This window comes from Ictalurus furcatus, chromosome 22, assembly GCF_023375685.1.
Source record: "Ictalurus furcatus strain D&B chromosome 22, Billie_1.0, whole genome shotgun sequence".
Classification (NCBI taxonomy): Eukaryota; Metazoa; Chordata; class Actinopteri; order Siluriformes; family Ictaluridae; genus Ictalurus; species Ictalurus furcatus.
In genome coordinates, this window is record NC_071276.1 from 5967484 (window position 1) to 5994137 (window position 26654).

Sequence of the window (26654 nt, forward strand, 5' to 3'; positions counted from 1 at the left end):
GTCAGTTCTACCCATATACATAAACAATTTCCATCTCAGGGAGGAGTCCCAGCTATTCTACAGACACAAACAAGATCTAAACCTGACCCTTAATTCATAATCCTGACCCAAAGCTCTCTAACCACAATACTGAGGACTGTAGGTGAAATAGACCCTAAGAGATTTATTTTGTCATGTAAGAAAGAAAGAATGAATGAATGAAAGAAAGAACTGAGAAGCATAAGTGCATATAAATAACTCTCAGCTCAGTAATAATTCAATAAATACAGGCTGTAAAAAATATATCCTGTTTTCATAAGCTGTGGTCAAGCGTTCAATAGCAGAAACATTACAACCGCGTTGTTTAGGAGACAGCACTGTTTCTTTTACGCCCTTCAGTAAAAAAATATTTCCAGCCCGTAATGTTTCGCTGCTCCCAGGAGGATGATTGTAAGAGTTTTATAAAACTACAAATATGATGTTAATCTGAGTAAATCTGACGAGCACCGTTACCACACAGGAATAAGATCAGGGCCATAAAATCAGCGACCGGCAAAATTTGCTAAACGATATCATTCTTAGCAAGCTAAAAAATTTGACGCCGTCACCATGTCTCTTTCCAGAAGAATTCATTCAGGGGTTTCTCTGCTCGTTTGTTATTGATCTATTAAAGTGTTTTGTTTTGTTTTTTGTTGGTCCAGCCCACTTGATAGTGGGAGATATTACACTTAGGTGTAATATGGATCATTACCTCAAATAGGTCTGATACATCTAACTACAACATGTCACTGTTCTGTGAGGATGGCTCTGATTAACATGCTTTTTCAAATTTTTTTTTATTTTTATAGTAGTTCTACATGGAAAAATATAAAAAGCGCGAAACTACATAAAACACGTCGAACCTCGTCCTTTTATCTAACCTTAAAGTTTAAGGGTCGTTTAGAATTTCACGCAGCTTTGAATTCTGCTTTTTCACAGCACAATATGTTTGCATGACATACAGTACAGTCACACACATACAAACGCGTAAGTACATATACACGGTCTTACACTTACATAGCACGCTGTGTAAAATAGTACTCCTGGTCCTAAACGGTGCACTGAGATTCACCAGATACTGGACTACAGCTACCGGAACTGCTAATCAGTGGAACTAGCGAGAGAGAAAGAAAGAGAGAGAGAGCTTGAGAGAGATTTAGAGAGAGATCTTCACCACACAGGACAAATCCTAGAAAATACCAGGTGACACAATCACAGAATCTCCACAGTTACAGTTACAGCAGTGATGTAGTACTGCGTGACACTTAAGATCAAATCTAACCAGGCACAAAAAACGTTTATGTGACGTTCTTCCACACATCTAACTAGATTAACTTGAATATTGTTGTATGATTTATTCACAAAGTATGAATAAGTTCTTGCTAACGCGTTTGTTTTTTTCCCCAGTCACGGTCACAGTTAAAGAAAAAAGTTTTTTCTTTTCTTTCTCAACATGATTCCCTTTTGCACAGTCTATACTAGGCTTACGCAGTGCGTGCACATTTCGTTTAGCATTGGATTCTTAAAAGACGTGGAAGAACATGACCTCGGAGATTTCTGTCAAGGTTTGCCTTTCAAGACCTCAACTGTAACAAGAACACTACCACAGCAAAGCAAGGAACGAACGATATGATTCCGGCGATGTGAAATTCACGTGGGAGAGTCGACGGGTGTGCAGACGGACCTGTGTAACACTTAACATTTAATCATGTTCTGCTAGCAATACACGGCTGCTACAATGGATCGGCCTCTCCTGACATACAGCGTATGGAGCTTAGCGGATGAAAGCGCAGGTCCCTACACTGATAGTAAACGTCTAACTTCTCGTCAAGACAAGAAACGAATGCCCCGGATGAGTCCTGGCAGATTAATGAGAGAAAATAGAACCGGCTGACGTGTGCTACCACCAAATCACTCTTATCGTTAGTGCGGCGGTCAGCAAAGGCATTTTAATCAGCAAAAGAAACCTGAAAACCTGGCAGTTTCACAGAGATTTAGGAAAGACCTGCGATGCCCTCAACAAACACCACTGCAGAGTGTCCTGATTGAGTTTAAAAGGCATTATATACATTGGAAAACACCAAAGGCTAAATCCTCATTATGTATTATTTAAAAAATATTTTAATTGAACTATTGTGCTTTGCTCTTTCTTAAAATCCCAGAATTGAACCATTCTGTTTGTAGCTGATTAAAATAGGGGGAAAGGAAGGTTGGAGAATGACGTATGACATGAACTGCGGAAAAAAAGACAAAGACTTTAATTCAGTCCACCGCCGTAACTCTGTCCTTCCACATGTAAGACTCCAAGTAACAAACAACGTCACGATACAGCAAAAGCACAAGTGAGAATCCTTAAGCTCCTGCGCTACATCCTCATGCCCGCTCCAGCGTCTCATTGTGCTCGTTTAGGGCACCTGTGGCTTTCCGCGGTTTTTCCCTGAGTTTGAGTCTCGATCATCTGTGGAGTCAGTCGTTTTAACGGGGCTGCCAGCCTTTGAGCTGGAAGCGGAATGGGATGAGTCGTGTCCTGAAAGGGGTCTGTGGGTGGTTCCCTCTTGCTCGGTGGGCGTGGCGCTGCGGCTACTGCTGCTGCTGCCCTTCTTGACCTCATCCTCAGAGGTAAAATCTGAGCTGTCGGAGGGACTGAGACCAGCCGCGCTGGACGAGGGCAACTGGATCTGCAGAAGCATTAAAAGGGCAAATTATAAACGCCACTGTAAGGTTTGTCTGTGAGGGTTTTCAGTCATCCAGGTTACTTTAAATGTCTAGTCAAACAACTCAAGGTGCTAGAACCATTTTCATTTACCAGCATGACTCCATCACTTGTTAATGTTCAGTTCTTAAATGAATAGTGGTATGAATAGTATAAATTAAATGTATACAATTGTCATGTGAGATTATGAAACAAAGTCACTAATTGAAGAGAAACTAAACGAGTCAACATTTAATTATCAAATTTGACCGAAAGTGTGTAGACACCTGATCATCACACCCATATATGTGGTTCTTCCCCACAAAGTCTGAAGCACACAACTGTATAGAACGTCTTTGTCTGCTGTAACATTACAATTTCTCTTCAGTGGAACTCAGACGCCCAGACCTGTTCCAGCATGACAAAGTGAGCTCCATGAAGACATGGTGTGCCAAGGTTGGACTGGAAGAACCTCAAGGTTGAGTGTCCTGCACCTCAATCCCACTGAACCCCTTTGGGATGAACTGGAACACCGACTGCACCCCAGAGCTCCTCACTCAACATCATGAATGATCACAAATCCCCACAGCTACGCTCCATAATCTAGTGGAAAACCTTCTCAGAAGTGTGGAGCTTATTAGAACAGCCACTGGAATGGCATGTTCAACAAGCACGTGTGTGCGCGTGCGTGTGATGGTCAGGTGTCCGTAAACGTTTATTTTTTTGTTTATGTGTGTGAGCAGTCTGGAAAAACCTGGCTCAATCTAGCAAACAGCCAAAAAAGGAAAAAAAAATTGATTTCGACCAAAATATTTTTTTTGAGATAGCTGCCTGCATGCCATAGCACAACAGACATAAGCCTAATCAATTAGGTCAGTAACGACCTGTACTGGCTGTCAGAATGCCCACAATGCTCCTGCACTGGAGTCAGAATACAACCTTTACATGCAAATTTCTTTTCCATTTTAATTTTTAAGGGTAACCAGATTTAAAATGCTATAAAATGCTATAACTTACCTGGAATGGCTCAGTAACACCCACAATAGAGTTCATATTGTTGCTAAAGTAACCCAAAATGTAGTCACCAGACTCCTTTGGTAACTCCTCCTCTGCAAAGGTGACCTGCACAGGCGAGAATTTAAAAACGCCCGATCGGTTATTGCCGCATCTTTATTCCGAAATAATCTTTCCACTGAAAGGAAGATGTACTCCACACTGGTATGTGTTTATTGTTTCTTGTCTTACATGGTGCTCCTGTCTCAGGTAATCTGATTCCTCCTGTTTAGCCCAAGTGTAACTCACATAGTCTTTATGATGTTTAAATCCAACCTGGAAGAAATGGATTGCGTAAAAAGCAACGCATTTATAAAATGCCGATGAATTCATTTTGCTCTGCTTATATTGCACGTTTCATTCGTTGTTCATCGTATGAGAAGTGCACATTACAATACAAAGGCATTTGGCCAGTTTGCCACATTCCCAGTTTACCATAATTCAACTGTTAATGTTAACTGTTCATGTTCTTCATTTTGCCTTCCCATGTGTTGTCTCTGATATCTAAATAGAAAAGATCTTGTTTGAAGCTAAGAAAACATTCTCAAGATAATAGTATCACATAGTGGATCCATGTGTCTTTGCTAGTCACATACTCAACCTTCCAATTCAGCTCAATTTATATAGCACATTTCCCAGATGCATTTGTCTTCAGGCAGCTTCAAAAAAGGTATAAAAACATGGAAAAACTCATTTTTATTCGTAAGCTAATATAAACATAGTGAAATAATTTCCTACTGAGACAAAGTACCTTGTAAAGTCCAATCCAGTCCCAGGAACTTCTGGAGTAACCGTGCACCACCTTAAATTTGGCCATGGCATCAGTCACGTCCCTCCATTCATCCTCTACAATGAGTGTTACCAAAGGGATGTCCACCTTATATGGGAACTGTGGAGACCAGTGTATATTACAGTGATACACAGTTCTGATAGAAACAACCCCAGCTTTCCCTATCGACCTCAGCCATGGCTTTACCTGCAGGGTGAAGATGGAGGAGACGGGCTTGTGGTCACTGACAGTGTACTCCATGTGACTGCGGTAGAAGTGCTGTGTAACTCGAGTGCCGGTGGTGAGGCCTGACACCGAGCTGCGCTTGGACACATTGCTAGCTAGAGCCATTGGCCTCATCCGCCACAGAATGCGATCGGTCCATGCTGGCTTACGCTTTTTCCCACTGGGAAGTGAATATGAACGATGGACTCATGAGAAGATGATTTCAGGAGAAATGACTAAGATATGTAAGCAAATGCGTAAAAAAAAAAAAAGATGGTTCATTTGCTATTCCGCACACTGGTATGTGTTTATTGTTTGTGTCTGACGTGCTTCTTCAGAGTCAAGCCCAAAGCAAACTTCTAAAAACGTTTCCTTAAGTGTTCACACTGCACAACAACAAACTTCGTTTACGGACAGTCGGGCTGGTTTAAAAATGGATGATCCCTTTAATAATGATGAGTCTTTATTGGTCTATACATTACAGCACAGTGAAATTCTTTTCACATACCCCAGCATACCAGGAAGTTGGGGTCAGAGCACAGGGTCAGCCATGATACAGCGCCCCTGGAGCAGAGAGGGTTAAAGGTCTTGCTCAAGGGCACAACAGTGGCAGCTTGACAGTGCTGGGGCTTGAACTCCCGACCTTCTGATCAGTAACCCAGAGCCTTAACCATCTAGCAACCACTGCCCTACATCAAAATGTTACTATTGCTAGTGACATGTAAGAGACAAAGAGTGACACGTAAGCGATTGTGGGTGAAGCCTTTGGTTGTTGTGACGTGAGAGACAGGCTGCTTACTTACATTTATACACAGAACTGCAGACTGAGGATGTGCTTTTTCAAAATTTTGCTCGGTTTGTCCAGGGGCGTAACCTGGCCTGGGCACCCAAGACCAATCAGACAGCGTTTACAAGAAAATACGTGGAAATACTCTTGTCTTACTGGCTGACAGGTCTCAATTGTATCAAACACTAGCTCACACTGTCAGTGTGAGAGAAAAATGGACATACTGGGTTGAAACCGAGACACTAACATCCTCTTATAGGAAACCAAGGTGTGTAAATGTCTATATGAGTTCCAGTTTATGTGAACATAAATAACGTACTTTGCATGGCACTGTAGCAGCTAAACCCATACAGTGATAGCTTAGTTGTGCCTCCCCTTGGCTAGCAACATAAAAACTAGCCTAGTCTCATGTTAGATAGCCAAAAAGTTTGATATTTCATTGGTCTTCCAGTCCTGCACACAGTGATAACACCCGAGGCAAGTTTTATGATAAATCCAACTTTTTTCTCTAATAAGTAATTAGCCCTCACACGCAAGAGAAAAATGCACGGAAACAGTCTATTTAGAAGTATGTGAGCCTAGCACCTAGTGCACAGGCTTTCGTTTCTATGGAGTTTGCAGGGACACTTGCCTCATCGTCATGGCAACAGTTCGTGACCAGGTCAGATCACGTCAGAGTTTGTTGGAAAATCATACGCACTGTTCAGACTTTAAACGACCTGACAGACGCTGAACGAACATGTCCAGTCGGTGAAAACAGACAGCGACAGGGTTAACGCACTGATCCGACGAAACCCGACAAACGTGTCTGTCACCGTTGGTCTGTGCGGTGATGGCAGTCAGATGGACGGTTCTTAGATATTTGAAGCCTGTCCATCAAACAAAGGATGTGTAGATAAAAAGCAGGTTTGGACAGTTTTTTTTTTGTTTAGGAGAGTAACTTATTATTTAAAAAAAAAAAAAAACGCCTACTGTAGAACTGCAAAACGAAATAATCTAAAATAGTAGCACACATTTCTGTTCTGTTCAAATCAATTTTGTTTGTGTAGCGCTTTTAAGAATAGACGGTGAATGAGACGGTTAAGAATAGACTGGAGGTGGATTCTGATCTCTTATGCGCAAGTCAGAAGTGACAGTGACAAATTCCCCGAGACGACATGAGGAAGAAACCTTGAGGGGGACCAGATTCAAAAGGAAAGCCAGCATCCTATTCTGGGTGACACCAGACAAATCATTTCTCTTCTACAGCTCAATACTATACTATATTTATTGCGTTTGATAGGCTGTTCAGCGTGAACATATTGTGAATAAAAGTCCTGGGATGAGTCAAGAGCTTGCAGGTGCGATCTGGGCTTAAACTTATTTTGGGAAGGACAAATTTTCTGATTGTTCCATTGTTTCATTTCCAAACCAGGATAAACTAACCAGGGCTAGTGACGCATAAGATGTACATAGACGTTGTACTTTTTTAAAGTAAAACTAACTTTTAAAAAACTAAGCCTGAGGTACATTTCCGTGCAGATGGGAATACTGTACAACACTGAGGTTAGTCAGTTCAACACATAATTCCCTGAAAAGTTCAATGTTGCTTCAACTCTATAGGTGTTAATTTGTTTAGCTCGCTCATAATTTGTCCTAATTTAGACAACCGAGTTACACCTGCTCAGATTTGTTCATCTGTACCTGGTATCATAGGTGTTAGTTCCCACATCGAACTTGTATGTAGGAGGGAATTTCAGAGGTCCTTCCTGGAAGCCTTCCAGTACAGTCTCAGTGTCTTTGGCCATGTTCAACTATAAGACGCAAAAAATTTAAACAAGATAAAAATAGAAACATCGATATGCACATGCCGCTACGGTGATATTAAGCATTTACAATGTGTATGAAAAACAATGAGAATCATTTAAGCACACCCTTTTATAACTGGTGATGTGGCTGTGTTCAGAATAAACCAATCACATTTAATCTCAAGTTCAAAAGTAATTATCGTAGTTGTCATCAATTAGATTATTCTGATTAACTCCAAATAAAGACCAGCTGTTTCTGTAGGATTTTCTTATCTCGACATCTTCTTGGTTTCATCTGACTGCTGAAGCCGTGGTCCACAAAGAGCTGACAAAGCATGTACGGTATCTCACTTGTCAAAATTTATTGATCAGGAGAGAGGTAGAGAAGAATTTTCCAAAACTTTAAATGTACCATGGAACACAGTGAAGGTCATCAACAAGCACAGAAAATGGGGCACCACAGTGACATCACCAAGAACAGGACGTCCCTCCAAAATTTACAAAAGGACAAGACAAAATCTTACCAGGGAGATTACCAGGAGACCTACAGCAACACTAAAGGAGCTGCAGGAATATCTGACAAGTACTGATTACTCTCTGCATGTGACAACAGTCTCTCGTATTCTTTACATGTCTGGGCTATGGGGTAGGGTGACTAGACTGAAGCCCTTTCTCACAAAAAACATCCAAGCCCAACTAAACCACCCTAAACCATGTGGCAAAATGTGCTGTGGTCTGATAAGACCAATTCCAAAAGGTATAATAATTACAAAATTCCAGAAGGTATGTTTGGCGCAAAAAGAAAAGCGCATCACCAAAAGAACACCACACTCACGGTGAAGCATGGTGGTGGCAGCACCGTGCTTTAGGGGCTGCTTCTTTTCAGTCAGAACTGGGGCTTTTATGAAGGTGGAGGGAATCATGAATAGCTACAAATACCAGTCGATTTTAGTGCAAAACCTTCAACTGTCTTCTATTAAACTGAAGAAGAAAAGGAATTTCACCTTTCAGCACGACAAAGACCCAAAGCATAAATCCAAATCAACAAAGGAATGACTTAACCAAAAGACGATCGGTGTTTTTAAATGACGTAGCTAGAGGCCAGACCTGAATCCAACTAAAAATCTATGGGGTGACCTGAAGTGGGCTGTGCACAGGACATACCCTCACAATCTGATGGGTATAGAATGTTTTTGTAAGAAAATATTGCCAAGTCAAGACAGACTGACAGACTCTTACCCAAAAAGACTGAGTGGTATAATAAAATCAAAAGGTGCTTTAACAATGTATTAGTTTAGGGGTGTGCACACTTACGCAACTAGGTTATTCGAACTTTTTTATTTTTTTATTTTTTGCCTAAAATGTTTGATTTATTTTTTACTTTATTTTTTTATGATGTGATTTCACTTTGAGGACAGAAAAAAGACCTGACATGATTTATCTTGATTTCTTTCTTCTTCTTCTTCTTTTTTTTTTTTACTTCATATAAACCTGTCATTTTACAGGGGTGTGCAGACTTTTTATATCCATTGTATAGTAGCAGTAATGGGAATAAATTGCCATAAAACATTTACCTAAATCAAGAAGTGACTTTTCTTTTATGTTCTCTGTCATTACAGACTATTTCGTATTAAGTAATGCACTGCCTTTCAAGCTGTGCGCTGCTAAAGATTATACTATTAGGCAAATTTCAAAAGCATCTTTATACCGCAGCAGTTTCTATAGTAACAACATTCCACATTAAAAAAAAAAGTGTGTAATGGTGTGTTGAAGTTTTTTTTATAACACTTTATTTGAAGGGCTCTTACATATGAACTTCATAACACACTCATAACCGTTACATTAAGCTTTTATAAAAAAAAATTTTTTTTTAAAAACCGGGGTCAGATGTTTTATGAAATGCTTAAGTCAAAACCCGTCAGGTGACATTACAGGTTTTATGCAATATGTCACATTGGAGTGGAGAGAAAAGGGCTCCAGTTCATAAAAACATTCATAAAAACATTCATAAACAATTTTCAAATGTATTAATTGTATGTATCAGCAGTGAACGTTTTCCAGGACAGATGTTCAAGCTTTGATAAACAAAATGACTGATTGGTAAAGTGGCTTCAATGGCTTTAGGACAAAGGACAAAGATCTCCTGAAAGCAGACTAGCCTGTCTAGTTCTATGTGTTTAGGCCTACCATATGACGAACAAACTTTCGGAGGGAGAAATTTCTAATCTTGTTTCACATCACCTTCTTATTTCAACTTGTCACATCGCTCTTAGTCCTAAATTGCCCAACTTTTTAGGAACGTGTTGCATGCATCAATTTCAAAATAAACATTTACCTCTAAAAAAACTTTGCAGTGGATTAGATAAAACATCAAATACCTTGTCTTTATACGTTTAAATACGAGTCAAAGCACATTTACAAATCACTCCTCTTTGTTTTTATTAGCATTTCCCATACTGTCCCAACTTTTTTCGGAATTGAGGTTGTAGTTCAAGGGCATCAAAATCATTCGTAGCATTGGCATATATGCTTCTTAAGTTCATAACAGAAAATTATACAGAAATTAAGTCAACCGTTCCAAACAGGTAAGCTGACGTATACTTATTTGAACACATCCAGTCATGAGAGGCCTTTTTTCTCCACTCCTAGTCTGAGATATTGCATAAAACTTTAATGTCACCTGTAAAGATTTGGCAAAGATATTTTTTTTAAATAAATTGTCTAATGCTGCTGATTAGTAATAGATTTGTGTAATGTTTGCGAAGGTTTTTATGAACTGGAGCCCTTTTCTCTCCACTCCAATGTGACATATTGCATAAAACCTGTAATGTCACCTGATGAGTTTTGACATAAGCCTTTCATAAAGCCTCTAAAAGCTTAATGTAACGGTCATGAATGTGTTATGAAGTTCATATGTCAGTACCCTTCAAATAAAGTGTTACCAAGGTGGGGGTTTTTTTTTACAGTCAGATCTGTAATTGACACTTTCTGACATGGAGGAATGGCGGATGGCTTTTGTGCTTTGCATTTTTTTCTGTAACATGACAATATTAGTCTATTTTTGGGAACCAAAAAAAAAAAAAAAAGCAGGTTAAAGTAGACTTTTTTTTCCATCAGAAAGTTTTGCTTGGATTAGGCTACTAGTTGTTGAGTGGTACATATCAATTTTAAAAAATGCTTGAGTCATATTTAGGCTATATCTTGTGACGAGGTGATGTTGGCAGCTCTTACACTAATACATGAGCTCAGGTCGTTGTGAAGCCTTCTGTAGGCCTGTTTTCTGATACGCAGTGCTCACATACCTGGTGCTCCTAGGAGAAAAAGACCTTGACCGGGATAAAGTGCTTACTGATGAACGAATGAATGAATTGTGTTACAACCGTAATTTCACTTTAAAACAGTTGGGTCAGCTCCATCATGCTGTGGGACACAAGACTATGAAGAAAGGAGAAAAGCAAGCAATTTTACTTGAACGTCTCTTACCTGGTCTTTTTCCCACAGCATGGAAAGTTTGTTATTATCAATAGCTGCCTTAACCGCATGCATCTCCAAGTCTTCAATACGGAAGTTCAGATCCCCAAACCAGAAAACAACACTGAAAATAAGGGAATTTTTTTTTTAATTATATAAATTTTCATCCTCAGAAAAATTCACTTCTTAAAAAAAGTTTAAAGAACCTTAAAGATAAATCCAAATAATGTTTATACGTTCATACTGACGCTGTTGGATTTATTTTTGTCAAATGTACAATGTAGAGCACAATTAAGATTGAATCGTTTAACCTTTTGGACTATGCGTGTGTGTATGTGAGTGGGTTTGTGTGTGTGTGTGTGTGTGTGTGTGTGTGTGTGTGTCTCACTCATGATCCAGGACTCCCATGGCGGCTTGACCTTCAAACTGTTGCTGCTGCAGAATGCTCTCAAAATCCTCCATGCGCTTCTCCGTGTTCTCCATGTGTGCCGGCAGGTGGCAGTTCAGGAAGCATATCGCGTGGCCGAACACACACATCCGAGCGCTCACTCCGCCCTTGTTTCCCTGGAAGGAAGAACATGAAACGTTTTGAACAGGACAGAGTAAAGAACATAAAAGCTGTGGCAAAGACAGGGAAAAAAAACAAACATATGACCTTAAACTAAAACGACATTCATTACTGCTATCTAACATCCAATCACATGATAGATGGAGTCTACATAAGAACAGAAGGTTTTAAGCCATTAAGGAATGGCATACAGTTATTAGCTACAGCACACGTGGCATGCCTTGTGCTGTATCTGATCATGAGGAATTCAAGTGCAATCCATAGGGCAAGGTACATTTCCATTTATCACGGCAATATTATTAATAATATTAGAACTTATTCATGACTTACCCAGATTCCCCCCAGCCCAGTGCGTGTGTTTTCAGTCTGTATGCCTCTGATAAAAGGCAGGTGGTAGTACTTCGCAAACACCAGCAGCAATACACCCTGCATTCTCTGTGATGTCACCTGTGAACAGAGAAAATGAAGGAAAATGTACCGTGTTTAGACAGGAAGCCAATTTTCATTCACTGATCGGAAAGAATAAATATTCAGGTTTGCTGTGCATCATGAGATCTGCCGTATTTCTCTTGCGATGCAATAACTCTGCTCGAAATGAACGGCTTGCTTGACTGGAACACTGCTTTACATGCTGATTCGTTGTACTGAAGTCAATTCTACGAAGGAAATTATATGTATACAGCCGGGTATTTCTCAGTATTTCTACTGAGAACTCGGATATTACCACCGCGTGTAGTAGGGTAGTGCGCGATTTCGGACGCAGCCCATGTTTGCAGGTTGAATTCGGTGAAGCAAACCGTCACAAAACTCCTCCTCCCTCATTGTGGGCAATTTTAGCTGAAAAAGCATCCACGCTTCAAAAACCTACCGGAAATAGTGAGATCATACGGGTACCTTTGGGTACTACGATTTGAGACACACTAATTCTCTTCTCGGATGCTATTCAGGACATCCGAATAGTAGGCGAATTGGGACGCAGCATATGAGTCTTGCCTGGTTCTTGCCCTTATTTGCACTAGTGTGAAAATATATATTTTTTCTTTTCAATGGAGATCACAAATCACCTCTGTAAGTAGTTTTGCATCAGAACCAAAATGCTCTAAATGTGTATCAGATAGCATTAGTACTCGATTCTAATGAATCTAGCACTAATGTTCTGTTTCTGTTCGGCCTTGTTGTTTCCAGATCTTATCCAGTTCAGGTAAACCTCGTCTCGTGTGAACTAGATCCTTGCTTTAATTCTATCGGCCTTGTTTACTTCCACCTTGGTACATTCCCCATGCTCTCTTTGCTGTCACTTGGAAAGAAAAGAAATCCTCACACTCTGATTCCTGCCACTCGATCACACTAATTACTTCTAATTATTAGGCACTTCTACCACACAACAAATGTTTCATACAAATTATACTCGCACTGCCTCAATAGCTTTTAGATATAGGGATTAACTGCTTCACCTTCCAAGCGCACCTGCCTTTAAAGCGTTAAATTATGGTTTTGAAATGTGCCTAATAAAGTTCTCATACAATAGATTTCCTCCTTTCCTTTCCTCCTACTATTGTTGTACAGAACCTAAAAAGCTCCACGCATTTCCCAGCCGTGACTTACTTTCCTTCCAGGCTGATTTCCATAAGTAAATATGCAGCCTAAAGCCTGCAAATGCAAATGTTGCCTATTTCTAGCCTATTCATAAACATGCCAGAGACAGACCCTGTTTTAGAATAAGAGTCCCATCAAACCATCTCAAATCGGCATCTTGTCTAAAGGCTTGATGGTACACGAGAACTACGGTGTGTGAAACTACAACGTTTGAAATAAAAGCACGCACACACGTACACACATACACTAAGACGAAGAAATGCTTTCGCTGAAGGCAAATGAAAGAGAAAAATGAATCAATAACTGTGCATTATCAGGTTGCGTATTCATCTCTGTGGCGCAATAAACTGAATTTCTTTTGAAGCGCGACCATCCGGGGGAATAGATCAAAGTCCATTCCGACATTACCATATCCTCAAAGAATATGCGTATGTGTGAGCACACACAAAGCCACTGAACTAAAGACTGGGATTAATACGGAAATTTGTCCAAAAAAAAGCATTAAGAAAACATTACTGAACCCTGTTTTAAGTGTAGGATTAATCCAAAACCTAATGTTAGAAACATATACAGTTGTGTCCAAAAGTTTGCATACCCCTTGCAGAATCTGCTAAATTTTAAGATTGTTAACAAAATAAGACGGATCATAAAAATCCTATGTCGTTGTTTATTTAGTACCGCCCTGAATAAGCTATTTCACATAACAGATGTTTACATATAGTCCACAAGACAAGATAATAGCTGAATTTATAAAAATGTCCCCGTTCAAAAGTTTACATACGCTTCATTATTAATACTGAATTAATGTCCAGCCAGGGTGGATGGTCTACAGGGTTTGTCATCATGGAGCTGCTGGGCTGGACCTGACCGTTGGCTGGCCTTGTTGGGAGCAGAAGGGTCGTCTTTCTCCTGGTCCGATTCAGGACATGAGGTAATTACCTCATGTTTTGTGAGAGATGTTTACGGGTCCCTTGTTTGTCCTGAGCAGTTAAACTGCCCACTGTTCTTTAGAAAAATCCTCCAGCTCCTGCACACTCTCTGCTTTTCCAGCATCTTCTGCATATTTGACCCCTTTCCAACAGCGGCTATATGATGTCGAGATCCGTCTTTTCACACTGAGGACGACTGAGGGACTCGTACACGACTATTACAAAAGGTGTAAACATTCACTGATGCCCAAGAAGGCAACACGGTACATTAAGAGCCAGGGGGGTGTAAACTTTTGAACAGGATGATCAGTGTAAAATGTTATTATTTTGTTTAAAGATGTGATTTTTTTCATTTAGTACCGCCCTTCAGACGCTAAATAAGATAGTTACACGTCTCCCAGGAGACAAAATACTAACAATTTACACCGATCAACTGTATTCTCTCAAATTTCCTTCCCAGCGATGACTCGACCCCTAACCCGAACCCTTGCCTTGCTTTGCTTTTATGTTTTGGTCAAAAAGTCGTCCATTAACGTATAAACTTAGCAAATTATATCGACGTGCAAACAGCAGTAAGAGCCATAGCTATACAGTGTAGCCTGCGCGTGTGTGTGTGTGTGTGTGTGTGTTGCTGACCAACACGTAGCCAAAGCGGCTGAGTGTGTCCATGCAGACTTCGCTCCACTGGTCGGTGAAAAGGGCATCCTTCAGGCGTTTATTGATCATGGAGTTCACTTCCTGTAATCTGGTATAAGGAACAGAGGGAGGGATGAGAGAGAGTTAACTAAAGCATAAAGAGTGTATGAAATATATTAACCATACTGCAAGTTATGACACACAACAGGAAACCTTATACAAGACAATGAATCATGTCATAAACAAAACAGTTCATCCTCTTTATTTGCATCGTGTCTCGCGTTATTTGCTTATTCACCTTTACCACGCCAATGCCCAAGCCAACGCCAATGCATGTTCAAAATAGCCGGCAGAGCAGCTCTTACCCTACAATATACATGTCTGTATTTCCATCGCCTACGTTCAGCCCCAACAAGGAAGTGATGTCATCTGGGGGCATGGCTGAGCCCACGTTCCATGTGATTATGTGCACTCTGTGGGCAAAGTGAGAGATCAGAGTACATCACAGCAAGCTGTTCAACAATAAAGGGCATCTACATGATAGATAATTGGAGGTGTGTGTGTCTGAGTGTGTGAACTTTATACGTTTCCTCTATTTCCGAATTCCATCACTAGATCCCTGCCTTCAGTTAATGCTCCAGAGGTGATCAAGTTTCCCTTTTGATAGTCTATCATTTTGTTCCATTATTTCCCGCTGCATGCTCTCAGTCCATTAACCATAATCATTCATCAGCGGCTAGAGAAGTCCTCTCGTCCTCAAACACTCAGGCGGAGAGCAGGAAAGAAAGGAGGGGAGGAGGTGAGTCGTGTGCAGACGGAGGAGAGGCACAGAGAAATGGAAGGATCCATAAATATCTCCTATTATCTGCAGGGCTCCTCCGAGACACATTCTGGTTTACAGGAGGTTGACTCTACAGCTAATAGTGGGATGCTGTGACTTAATGGACGTCGAGAAATAAAGGTCGAACCAGAAACACTGATATTATATTCTGAACAATCTGTGTGAGCTCATGAACATGAAACTACAACAGATACAGTGTTCTAGAAATAGTGCAAAATTGCAAGATAGTAATGAAACAGGTCGTAACGCATAGTTGGCACGGTGTATCTGATATAAAGTCTATTAATGGAGGTCAAAGTAAAATGAGTCATTAATGGTACTGATACAGATTAATCAGGACAATATGCACTGATCAGCCATAACATTAAAACCACCTGCCTAATAGTGCGTCGATTCCCCCTGTGCTGCTTGGGATGCCAGTCCATGACAGGGCACCATTTTAACACACATTCACACACTCATTCGTGGCATGTTTGCGAGAGGAAAACCATGTGGACATGGCGAGAACGGGATACCATTAATGTGTTGATTACAGCTGAATGTGGCTTACCTGAAATCCTCGTCAGACTGAGGTTTTGTATCCGCTGTTCCGGCTACAGAGAGCGCCCTCTGAGGGTGAACGGAGGGATCTGTGAGTGACGGGTTGTAGGATGGTGCCTGAGGAAGCGAGGCTGCTCTCATGGAGATGTGGCTCCTCGCTGAAGCAGTATGTCCAGCCAGAGTGGATGGTCTACAGGGTTTGTCATCATGGAGCTGCTGGGCTGGACCTGACCGTTGGCTGGCCTTGTTGGAAGCAGAAGGGTCGTCTTTGTCCTGGTTCAATTCAGGACAGTCTGGGACCTCAGGATTTGATATGTCAGTGGATCCTTCTATCCGGGGGGTTCTCTGGGGCCTCTTTGGCCTAGTCAGAGCTACAGCTGGTGTGCTTGGTGAAGCGGAACAGCTCTCTGAGACTGGAACAAGAGTAGAGTCCTTTGTAGATGCTTTCAGTTCTCCTGAAGATGACTGGACATCAGGATTCCTCTGGCTGTGCTGCTCCATTACTGTCTGTAATACATAGATGCAATGCTTAGGATTAGCTCAGTATCTTGATAGGAAACCCTACAAATCTGAACATGACAAGGAGTGAATGAAGAAGATCATCACAACAAGGTCTATCTGTATCCTCTGAATCGTACCTCCAGAGGAGCTACTTTTGCCTAATATCTATTTAAGCAATATTGCCCAAGCAAGAGTACCGCACTGAACATCAGCACGGCTGTAATAAAAATAAAAAATAAAAACTGGCATTTCAGACCAAATATGACTAATATGGCCAAATTTTGTTTAGTTTTGCTCCGTCAACAAAAATAGTTCCCAAAGAAGCTACAGCTGGATAGAGCTTAGCGTGTTGCCATGCCAACGCACAGTGTGAATGACTGAAGCCCCTAGCAGAGTAGTAACATTTTCATTTTCAACAAACTATTGCTGGAATTGAAATTCACTCTAGTGAACACGGCCAGGTGGAGTGATACAAACTCAAAAGTGAAATGCACCAGTGCCGTTATACTAAATATCAGCACTCTTGTCCAATCTAATTACTGGTCCAGACTAACTGACTACATAAATCTAATCACATCCCCTGTGGCTGAAGAAGTCTTAGAGAAGGAACAACTGCAGGCCTCATCTGTGCTGTTTATTAGGGTCCATTAATGCTCCATTAATGCCTCTTGACTGTCTGCTCTGTTTTAATCTTGTCTTAATGTCGTACGTATCTGGCAAAGTTCTCCATTTTAACACTCTGCTAACGATAAATGTAGGCTGCACACCTGCGTTGTGAAGCGCTAGGCAAAACAGGATGCAAAAACACACGCATATACACTCACTGACCACTTTATTAGGAACGCCTAATTTCGTTGTGTGCAATTATCCAGTCATGTGGCAGCAGCGCAAAAAAACATACCTGATTTGTCTAGAAATGACTATTTCTCTGCTTTATCTCAGGTATTGCAAGTCAAACATTTCTCAACCCTGGTTATGGAAAGAAAATGAATAATGATTATCAGTAGTAGGAAATCTTGACAAATCAAGACCTATGATTTTAGCTTGTGTTTACTATTCGATATCGTCTTTCATTGGCCAGTGAAACATTAGGAATCTACTCTCTGAGCGGTTACAGTAAGGACATTGTGCAGTAAAAAAATATTCACTGTTGTTTTGGGGTTTTTTTTATAAATAACAAATGGCTTGGTCTGCTACATTAGCTTTAACACAGAACTTCTAATATTTGAATTTAACATGAATTTTAAATTTTTTAAAGGTCTTCTTCAAGACACATTAGACATAAACTCTACAGTAAGGACATTCAGAGAATATTAAATATGATAATATGATGTTTACTTTGTTTTTTTTTGTGCATGTGAAATCAGAGTCTCTTAGATTAGGTTTCTCACTCATTTGTAACAGTAAATTTTTGCTAAATTACGTTATGTTTCCATGGAAATTAGATTGTGTGGCTTTGAAAAAACGTTTCTGTTTTTATTTTATCAATACATTAAGTGACATTTTTTCATATTAAGTGACAGATCAACATTGGGGCATTTTCACATACAATATACTTCATAAACTGCATGAACTAATTACATTTAGCATTCATTTTGCATGTGAAAATAAACTGACACTAATAAAATAAAATTCTGTGCTTTGTGCACATTTCATATAGCCAAGCATTTGATATTAAATATCTCTACATGGAGATCTTCCTCTTTGAGAGGCTCCGAGGGTTAAAAAACAAAACAACCAAAAAAAAAAACACTTCTCCTAAGTACACAATTTTTCACCAAGCAACATGCAAGCAGACACTTCTTGTGTACTAGGGCCGACGTTCTGCAGGAGCTGGAAGATTCCCGCCAAATCTTTAAGGTCTGCTGTTTGGGAGCACTTCAGATTACTGATAAATTAGAACACTGACAGCCAGTCAGTGGCCGTCACATAATATATATATATATATATATATATATATATATATATATATATATATATATATATATACTATACGTAGACTGGTGCTAGTACTACAAACATACAGCTAATACAGCACGCAAAAACACCTCTACGGCTGCAGAGGGCTATGTGACTATAGCTGTATTTGGATTGGATTAGTTCATCATAGGGACATCTGTAATCATTTTTTACACACCTCTTTAGTCAGGAAACTCTCGCATCCAGACGGCAAGAGAATGACCAAAGGAGGACTAAGTTTCTAGCAGGTTGTTTCCTACAAACTCTGATATTTGCGTCACATTTGTAATATGATCAAGCTCCATTCACAGCATGGCGTCTAATCGGACGAATTTGGAAATACAATAAAACAACAATCAAAATGTATGCAAGAAGCATCCATTTTTCATTTCGCAACCCCGGGAATCGTTTAATATTTGGGGAAGGATCACTGATACACGCACTACGAGACACATTAAATATGGCTAGTAGCATATTAGTCTAGTCTTTTATCTCCCCAATGCAAGTATTGGCTATCTGCACAGAAAATCACAGACATGTGCATCCAGACGAGAGTAAAATGATCTGAGTTTGGAGAAAAACTGTAGGTAATTTGGCCTGTAATTTTCTCAGACGAAGATGGAAAGAAAGAACAACAACAAAAACAAGAAACAAGTCTGCGCTTCAGACCCGCCCCCCATTGTGAGTCACACCAGTGAAAGCTGGCCACGTTTAGCCGACGCTTTGTTACATTCTACTGTGCAGCTTTTGTTTTGTTATATACTGCTATGAATCTGAACGGATCACTCGAACCCAGCATCGTCATCGAGTTTCAATTACTGAACTTCCATAGAGGTGAAAATGGATCGTATCGAGACACCACCATACTATATTATATCGAATTCAAATTTTGTGTATCGTTAACTCCCTTATAGGGAAATATTACTTCACAGTGTTTTCCAATGCGTTCCAATATGTTTCTGTTCCATAAAAGAAGCATTCGATCAATATTACTGCTTAGGATAACGCCAGACTAAATACAGAATTTTGTAACGGAAAATTTTTCATAAACAGCATGAATCTCACTAATCCTGTGTGGGAAAGTTAATAAAAAAGATTTAAAAGATGTAGTTTAAAAGGTTCTACACTTAAGTAGTACTATTGGGGCATTTCTCTTCTCTTCACTGACCTCAACCGAGAGACTATTCAGAACTGTGTGATCTAACGGGACATTAGATGAAAAAATAATGGAAACCGAATGACTAACGGAGATATTACAGAGATTACCATTTTCCTCATTCAGTAACACAAATAAAGGCTAGAATACAATGCCACTGTTCACAATCTCTCAAGCCCAAGCTAACATTTACTATATAACAGTGATTGCCATGAAAAAAAAAATTTTAAATCCAAAACATCCATCTCCTCTGTGGCATTCAATTACGCCGCAATTCTGACAGGCCAGGAGCTGCTGTCCACACAGATAATGGTGGAAGTGAATGACCCTCAACAATACTCCACATCAAGCCCACATAGGGCTAAATGAAGCTCGCGGTTATTTATGGATGCTACACATGCTCGATGCTAACGGCTTAAAGCTGCTTTATGACACAACACAACCATGAAGCGGATGAATACTAATTCAGTACACCAACTTCCACATACAGAAACAGAACAGACACCAAGGTACAAAAGCACCACTGAGAAAACCATTTGCTGAACAGTTTGTAACTTCAGAGTTAGTGAGATAAGATGTCATACCTCCAGCCATTCCCTCACCCACACCTTACAATCAGCACTCAGCCGACTCCCTGCTAACCACCAGCACACAAACATCAGCAAATGTGGGCTTATTTATACTCGAAGTCTTACCATACCAGTCTGAGCCTTCTCTGATTACTGTTTGTTGGTAAACTAGGCTATGCTTGAACCTAGATTCTGCTTACCAGGGCTATTACTTGCTGCGTTTAGGCCAACGCCCGACTGACCTTGTCTTTATGCCTGACTGTGCTAATAAATACTCTGTAACCTTTACACTCACACTGTAAATCCACACTGAAGATGGCGAGCCAACCATTAATGTAACACATCTGTCAGCGTTGGCTGTTCAAGGGAACATATTAAACCGAAGTGGCCACTATGGAACAAGTTCTAACACCTCCGACACCGAGACACCAGAGAGTCACTTTACTCAGCACGATATCACGTTCCCCAACCTAGCAGCAAACCGAACAGTCAAAAAAGCCAAGCTTTCAATCCAGCTCTAACCTGGAAACTACTGAGTCTGAAATTTTCCTACTGATAGAAAAAGATCATGATTTCACAGTATTTCATCGATGATTTAAAAAACACACGAGCCAGTGGTTAAAAATTTCTTACAAAATCCTTGCATAAAGACTCTTTGGACATCCTTGTGTGTATTTATAGCAAAAACAAAAGGAAACAAAAAAGTTCAAATCCCCCGATTGTTCTTTTCCTTAGAAAGATATTTTTCAAAACGACTTTTTCATAAAATCTCTTGGAACGTCGGGCCTCAATCTTTCATTAAATCAATCAATCTTTTCGTTTTTAGTAAAGTTGTGTGTAAATGTCTGCCTAAGCCAAACCGAACTCAAATTTTCCGCTGGATTGACAGGTTTCGGAAACTTTCACTTATTTTTTTTCATACTCACACGTGTATGTTGATCATCTATGAAATGCAAAGCTGACACAGCTCATTTGCATTTAGTGACGCCTACAAAACTCCATAAGTGCACAGACAGCTGTGAGCACGAAATGAACCATCAGGGTAAAGGCTGCAGGACAGAAGTGGAAGTTATTTTGACTCACTTCTATGCCAATAAAAAAACTATATTGAATAATATATTAATATAGTATTAATAATAATAATAATAATAATAATAATAAGAGAGCGCTAAATATACAGTGCCATTTCTTTTGTTATAATTGAGCTTTTATTTGTTATGTTAGTTATGGGTTTGTGTTGGCTTACTTTGTTTGGGTTTATTTATATTCTTTAATTAAAGACAATAATATAAAGCCGCTGGTTTTTAGAAAATGTTCTCTTAATCCCTGACCTGGTGAACTAGCATTTTCATAGGATGTGTTTTTGGTAGAGACTCTGGATAAGGTAAGCGTAAAAAAAAAATGAGTCATTTCAACTCGACAGTGTTTTCCATATAAGTGCAGTAAACCGTACAGATGATGTGATCAGAAGTCGATCGAGTCGAGGTTTACATTAGTTAGTCTTCTGACGTGGATTTTCATGACTACCAAATTTCTTGTGTAAAGGCTCGTGCGATCTATTTAAGCATAAATCTATTCGTATACAGCTTGAGAAATGATGTCAGTATTTATCATGTTGTTGTTCTGAGCTGAAACAGAGATATCGGAGATGTTATTTTTATTTAGTTATGGCCAAACAAAGTCGAGTTCTTCTAGCATTTGATAGCCATCGTGTATAATATAGTTACGAACATGTTAGGAGTGTCTCAGCAGAGGTACGAGTGTAACGTGTAGCGGATGTAAGAGGGGAAAGGGTTAAGATTTGTTGAAACTGCATTATGGGTAGGGTAGGGTAGCCTTGTACGGTGTCTTTCCTCTTTTTGTCCTCTGTTAGCCCAGTTTGTTATTAAGCTATTGGAAGCAAATAGCTGTTAATAAATGCTACACACGTCACCGTCGGCCCCTGAGGACAGTTTTTCAGTAGGATGTGTTTAATGCAGCTGAACAAACACAATTTTCTAAAACTGCCTTCCGTATGAACTTTCCAAAGAGTAGATACGTTGACCAAGCTTCTCCGAAGAGTACATTTGTGATTATGGTCTTTGTTTTATGGTTATTCTTTGCCTTAGAGTTCTGCCACCAGGTCCATAGTTACTGTTTGGTGTTTTGTTTGTTTCATTTAATCCAATCTGCATTTGCATCCGTGTCCGCCTCCGAACCCTGACAGAACGCAAGACCGTAAAATGGATGCAGCAGATTTTTTCGCCACCCAAGAGAGAATCCTGGAGGCCATGAGGTTGAAACCAGAGGGGAGGGAGTCTTGGATCTTGGATTCTTCCTCGTGTCATTTAAGAGAGCTTTCCCTTGCTACTGTTGCGCCTTATCATTCGCTCATACAACGCATTTTGTCATATAATGAAATGGGATTAGGTAGAACCAGCCCATTTTTTTAAAGCCTGGAACAGAGTCTAACCTCCAGTTATCATCAATGAACTTAAGGTGAAGTGGAAAGAATTAACCAGGGTTTCTTAGTGACAGCAGGTGCAGACAAATTAAATGATCTCTGTACCGATCAGGGAATAAGCATGCACAAAATGCCCTCCGCTGTTCATCCACTGGCGTGGACTGACACTTTTTCCTCCGTATCCTCAGCCTTCAGCCATTTATTGTTCCCAGGGGATCAGAAACTGTCCTTGAGCATGGCCCTTAACAGTCGACTGCTACAACGGGTCTGATACTGAACCCAAAACAAACAGACCACCAACGCAGCAGAGTTCCTAAGGATCTCACCGACAAAAACCGCTTGTGATATCGACGTCCTCGTGCTAATCATTCTTACTAGTCAAATTACAGTTGCCTTCTCATTATGCCATTTTTAGCGAGTTTGTGGCCGACCGCAAAATGTTGATACGTTAGCAATCCCCGATGAACCACGAGGGCTGCATCGTGCACTCAGAACACCGGGAAGGTTCAATACAAAACAATAAATTCCATCACCACACCCAATCCACCAAACATCTCATCATAGGGGTCCTTCAAGCTTAACAACATATAAGCAATTGTCATCTTGAGAGCCTGCACTATGAGCTACTCAAATAAATCCTTTTGTAAAACATATCAGAGGTGGTCTAGGTCACTTTTGATCTCTACTTACAGTGTGCCAGAACCCACAGCAGCGACCTTTGCTCAGAATCGTTCGTCACAAATCGTACATTATGTCTAGCCAATTCCCATGTAGCTGAGTCTCCCCTGTCAGCCAACATACATCAGAGGACAGCTGAACTCGCTTAAAGGAGAGTATTAACTGCCGGCGTCTGCATACACGATCTCACAGCTGGTCATGATGTCTAGTCTCTCTCTCTCTCTCTCTCTCTAATCCACAAGGGACCACACCCGTACCATCCTATTTACCCAGAGAGCAGTGCTTATTATGTGCTCGCACACTCCCGGCCATGGATGTCATTGGTGTCGTCAGGAATCTGATAACCGCTCTTGATTGTTTTGACACAGTCACGCATCATTAAAGCTTTGCGAGAAACATCGCCCCCCTCCACTCCATACACACACACCCATTCCGCTTCAAAAATTTCACATACTGTCAGTATTACCCGAGTGTAAAACACAACAATTCTAAAAAATAAAAAAAATAAAAAAAAGTCTACAGCAAAATGCAAAATCTATCAGATTTTTTCTTCTTCTAGGGTTCACTGTTTATCTGATGGCGTGCGCTGTCCAATGTGTCTCTGACAGGTCCTTCAACTAGCTGCCGGTGACATTAAGCTGTCTCTTACATGGTGGTCACTGTCGGGCACACAGCTGCTTGCATCTCAAGTGCATCTCTTAATCTTTCTAAATACCACAGGCAACATTACACTAAATGACATAAACGGGCAAGGGAAAGGAAAATACGTACCGATTTTAAAAAACGCACGCATGTCTCCTCACCCGTATTCTGATCATAATGAAATCATAGCTTAGAAACAGGCCTTGGCTTAGATAACCGTCTAATGTTTTTAAGTGGCCGTCTCACCATGAGCATCTTTCCTGAGAGCTTGTAAGGGTTAGGGTTAGGGTTAGTTAATTAAGAATTAAGTAATGACAGGCAGTGTTAAAATAAAATGAACTGCAAATGTGATTTTAATGACATTATACAGGATATAGGATATTAGACGACAAGGCAAGCCGCAGACTGGAGCGACTAGCAAGATGTGGATTGAATCTCATGGACCGGTACGCACTAAGCTTGAAAGCTAATGAAAATTGCTAATGCTGATTACGTCCTGAGCCGTGCACTGCCTATTTGGTTGAATCTCAGACATGCTGAGATTGCAAGGCTGGAAAATGAGACATGCTTAATGAGATCGGTCGGCATGGTTAGATCAGAGGTGTGGGTTCGGGTATATTTAAACCCTCCAGACAATCGGTGTGAATACAGTCTTCATGCTATGCTGTGCCACACACACACACACACACACACAGCAGCAGCAAAATGACCTTCAGGACTTTTTCACGTCTCTTATTTTTAGAGCAGGACTCAAAGGCACAGACTGTCACATTCTTTTGTTGCCTGGACACACGAGCTGCCTTTCCCCAGACTGCGACGACGTGCGATACGATAAATTCTGGGAAGTGAATCACTTCATTTTGTTGGGTTTGTACTTCTGTACGTACTGACTGGATTATAAACCCTGATGTGAAGGTCTGAGGTCAGTGACAGGAGACGACCGTGCGCTTACAAGAGGTGACGTGATGAAGTAATGCGATGCGAAAAACTGAAATATTTCCATATAGTTATCATTACGTGATGCAGTAATAATGATGTCGCATAAAAACATGATTCCCAAATGTGATATATATCATGTTCTTGGAATACATATCAAGTTTTTTAAAAAATAACAAAAAAACATGGAGAATGGAAAAACATATACATGTTTGTATATTGTTTACGATAAACAATCTTCCTAGAGGACAATCCAAACGGACTTGCATTTCTCTTGCTGTGCCTTTTAATGTCATCAGCTATACAAATGCAAACTTGTAAGCAGAAACCTCGATACCTCGATACAGAGCGAAGCATGGTGCTGGTAGCTCAGTGTTTAAGACATTGTTTAAGACTTCTGACTAGAAGGTCGTGATTTTAAATCCCAGCACCGCCGAGCTGCTACTGTTGGGCCCTTGAGCAAGGCCCTTAACCCTCAACCGCTCGGTGGTATGAATGAGATAAACGTAAGCCGCTCTGCATAAGGGCGTCTGCCAAATATCTCTACATATAGAGTTATCGAGGGAATTTTCCTTCAAAGCGTATTGTCTGTATACGAAATGTTGACTGGCTACAAATCCGTATGTCTAGTCAGCCTAAATGCAAAAGACGTACAGACACAGTGCAGTGCACCTTCGCTGTTCGCTACATTTTTTTTTTTAATGATTATAAATAAAAAACAGCACATGCAGTGAGAATTCAAAGTGAAGAAGATGAATGTGTCACATGGATTACACATTACAGCACAGTGAAATATCGCATATCAGAGTGCAGGGTCAGCTGTGATAATGAGCTCCTGGAGCAGAGAGGGTTAAGGGCCTTGCCCAAGGGCCCAGAGCTTTAAGCATTGAGTCATGGTGGTAAGAGATCTGTGGCTGCAGGTGTAATTGTGCAATAATTACTACTAATAATAATGCAAAACAGATTAACATCTCGCATTTTTTTGCGTGTGTGTGTGTGTGTGTGTGGGTGGGTGTGTGTGTGTGTGTTTATAAAGCTCACTTCTTTCGAGCAGCTGAGAAGACAGTAATCGAGAAGACACAAGTGCCTGTTTTCTTACCGGTTTCCGTCCAGGTCCACAGTGCAAGATGTCTCCTCCTTGTAGACTAGGTGCAGGGGGACAATCCTCTTTAATAACGAGTCCTCATTAAAACCGTCTGATTGAGTCTGCAAATGATCGACCGCGCGCGCTGTGAAGGAAATTAAAGAGACTTTCCGGTCAAACTGCCACTTCCGTTTCTATGATACATGAATGCACCCGAGTGTTCGGATCATCAGAAGAAGAAACCCGGGCGAAACCGACTGCAATCACATGCAGACATGAGGGTCCGCAGTGTGAAAAGGCGCGTGAAAGCTGAGACCTTCAGCAGCGCGCGCGGAACATCTCACTGCTGCGGTTTACAGCGCGCGCATCCGCGATGCCGCTTTCCCCCCCCCCAACCCACACACACACACACACTCACTCACTATGGGCCCGAAACGCTCGAGAGCACGCAAACAGAGGCTACAACTCGGCTACACGTTTAGATACCGGAGTCTTTCCATATTACAGACACCGAGCCTCGGCTTTCCGCTCCGAGATGTTATCAGCTGCACCACGTCACGCGCACCGTCTGGTCACGTGGTGCAGATAATCAAACCGCGCATTCCGAAGGATGTGGCATGAAAAGCAGGTGCCTTGTACAGTTTATTCCCTGAAACCCAAAGGGACAGTTAATACAGCAAAAGACATCTGTTCTTATTCGTTGCAAGCCTTGGGATTGATTGGGATGGATCTAATCTGAATGAGAAATGAAGGTACAATACAGCGAGGCAGATT

The 26654-nt window shown here is 40.7% G+C and overlaps 1 protein-coding gene across 5 annotated transcripts; it reads right to left on the bottom strand.

The window, feature by feature from the left end:
- Positions 1-1645: 1645 nt before the first annotated feature.
- inpp5jb (inositol polyphosphate-5-phosphatase Jb) lies at positions 1646-26409 on the bottom strand. 5 transcript variants are annotated; one of them, XM_053610531.1, is made up of 13 exons: positions 20113-20211; positions 15923-16419; positions 14897-15004; positions 14532-14640; positions 11701-11817; positions 11191-11366; positions 10815-10926; positions 7228-7337; positions 4740-4938; positions 4515-4652; positions 3956-4039; positions 3728-3832; positions 1646-2696 (listed from the first exon to the last, which is right to left on the bottom strand). In XM_053610531.1, the coding sequence occupies exons 1-13, from the start codon at positions 20185-20187 to the stop codon at positions 2424-2426; spliced, it is 2103 nt and encodes a 700-aa protein (XP_053466506.1). In that variant the 5' UTR covers positions 20188-20211; the 3' UTR covers positions 1646-2423. The 5 variants fall into 5 exon arrangements, with proteins under 5 accessions (XP_053466506.1, XP_053466504.1, XP_053466505.1 ...); XM_053610529.1 differs by lacking the exon at positions 20113-20211 and adding an exon at positions 25896-26409 and having other exon boundaries at positions 4515-4938; XM_053610530.1 differs by lacking the exon at positions 20113-20211 and adding an exon at positions 23231-24186 and having other exon boundaries at positions 4515-4938.
- Positions 26410-26654: the final 245 nt, after the last annotated feature.

Coding starts and splice junctions, on each gene's coding strand:
- inpp5jb (XM_053610526.1), bottom strand. CDS start 20,187: ATGTTTGTGTGCTGGTGGTTAGCAGGGAGTCGGCTGAGTGCTGATTGT. Junction 16,420..20,112: donor GGGTGAGGGAATGGCTGGAG/GTATGACATCTT, acceptor TATGTATTACAG/ACAGTAATGGAGCAGCACAG. Junction 2,697..3,727: donor GTGTTACTGAGCCATTCCAG/GTAAGTTATAGC, acceptor ATGCTTCTGCAG/ATCCAGTTGCCCTCGTCCAG.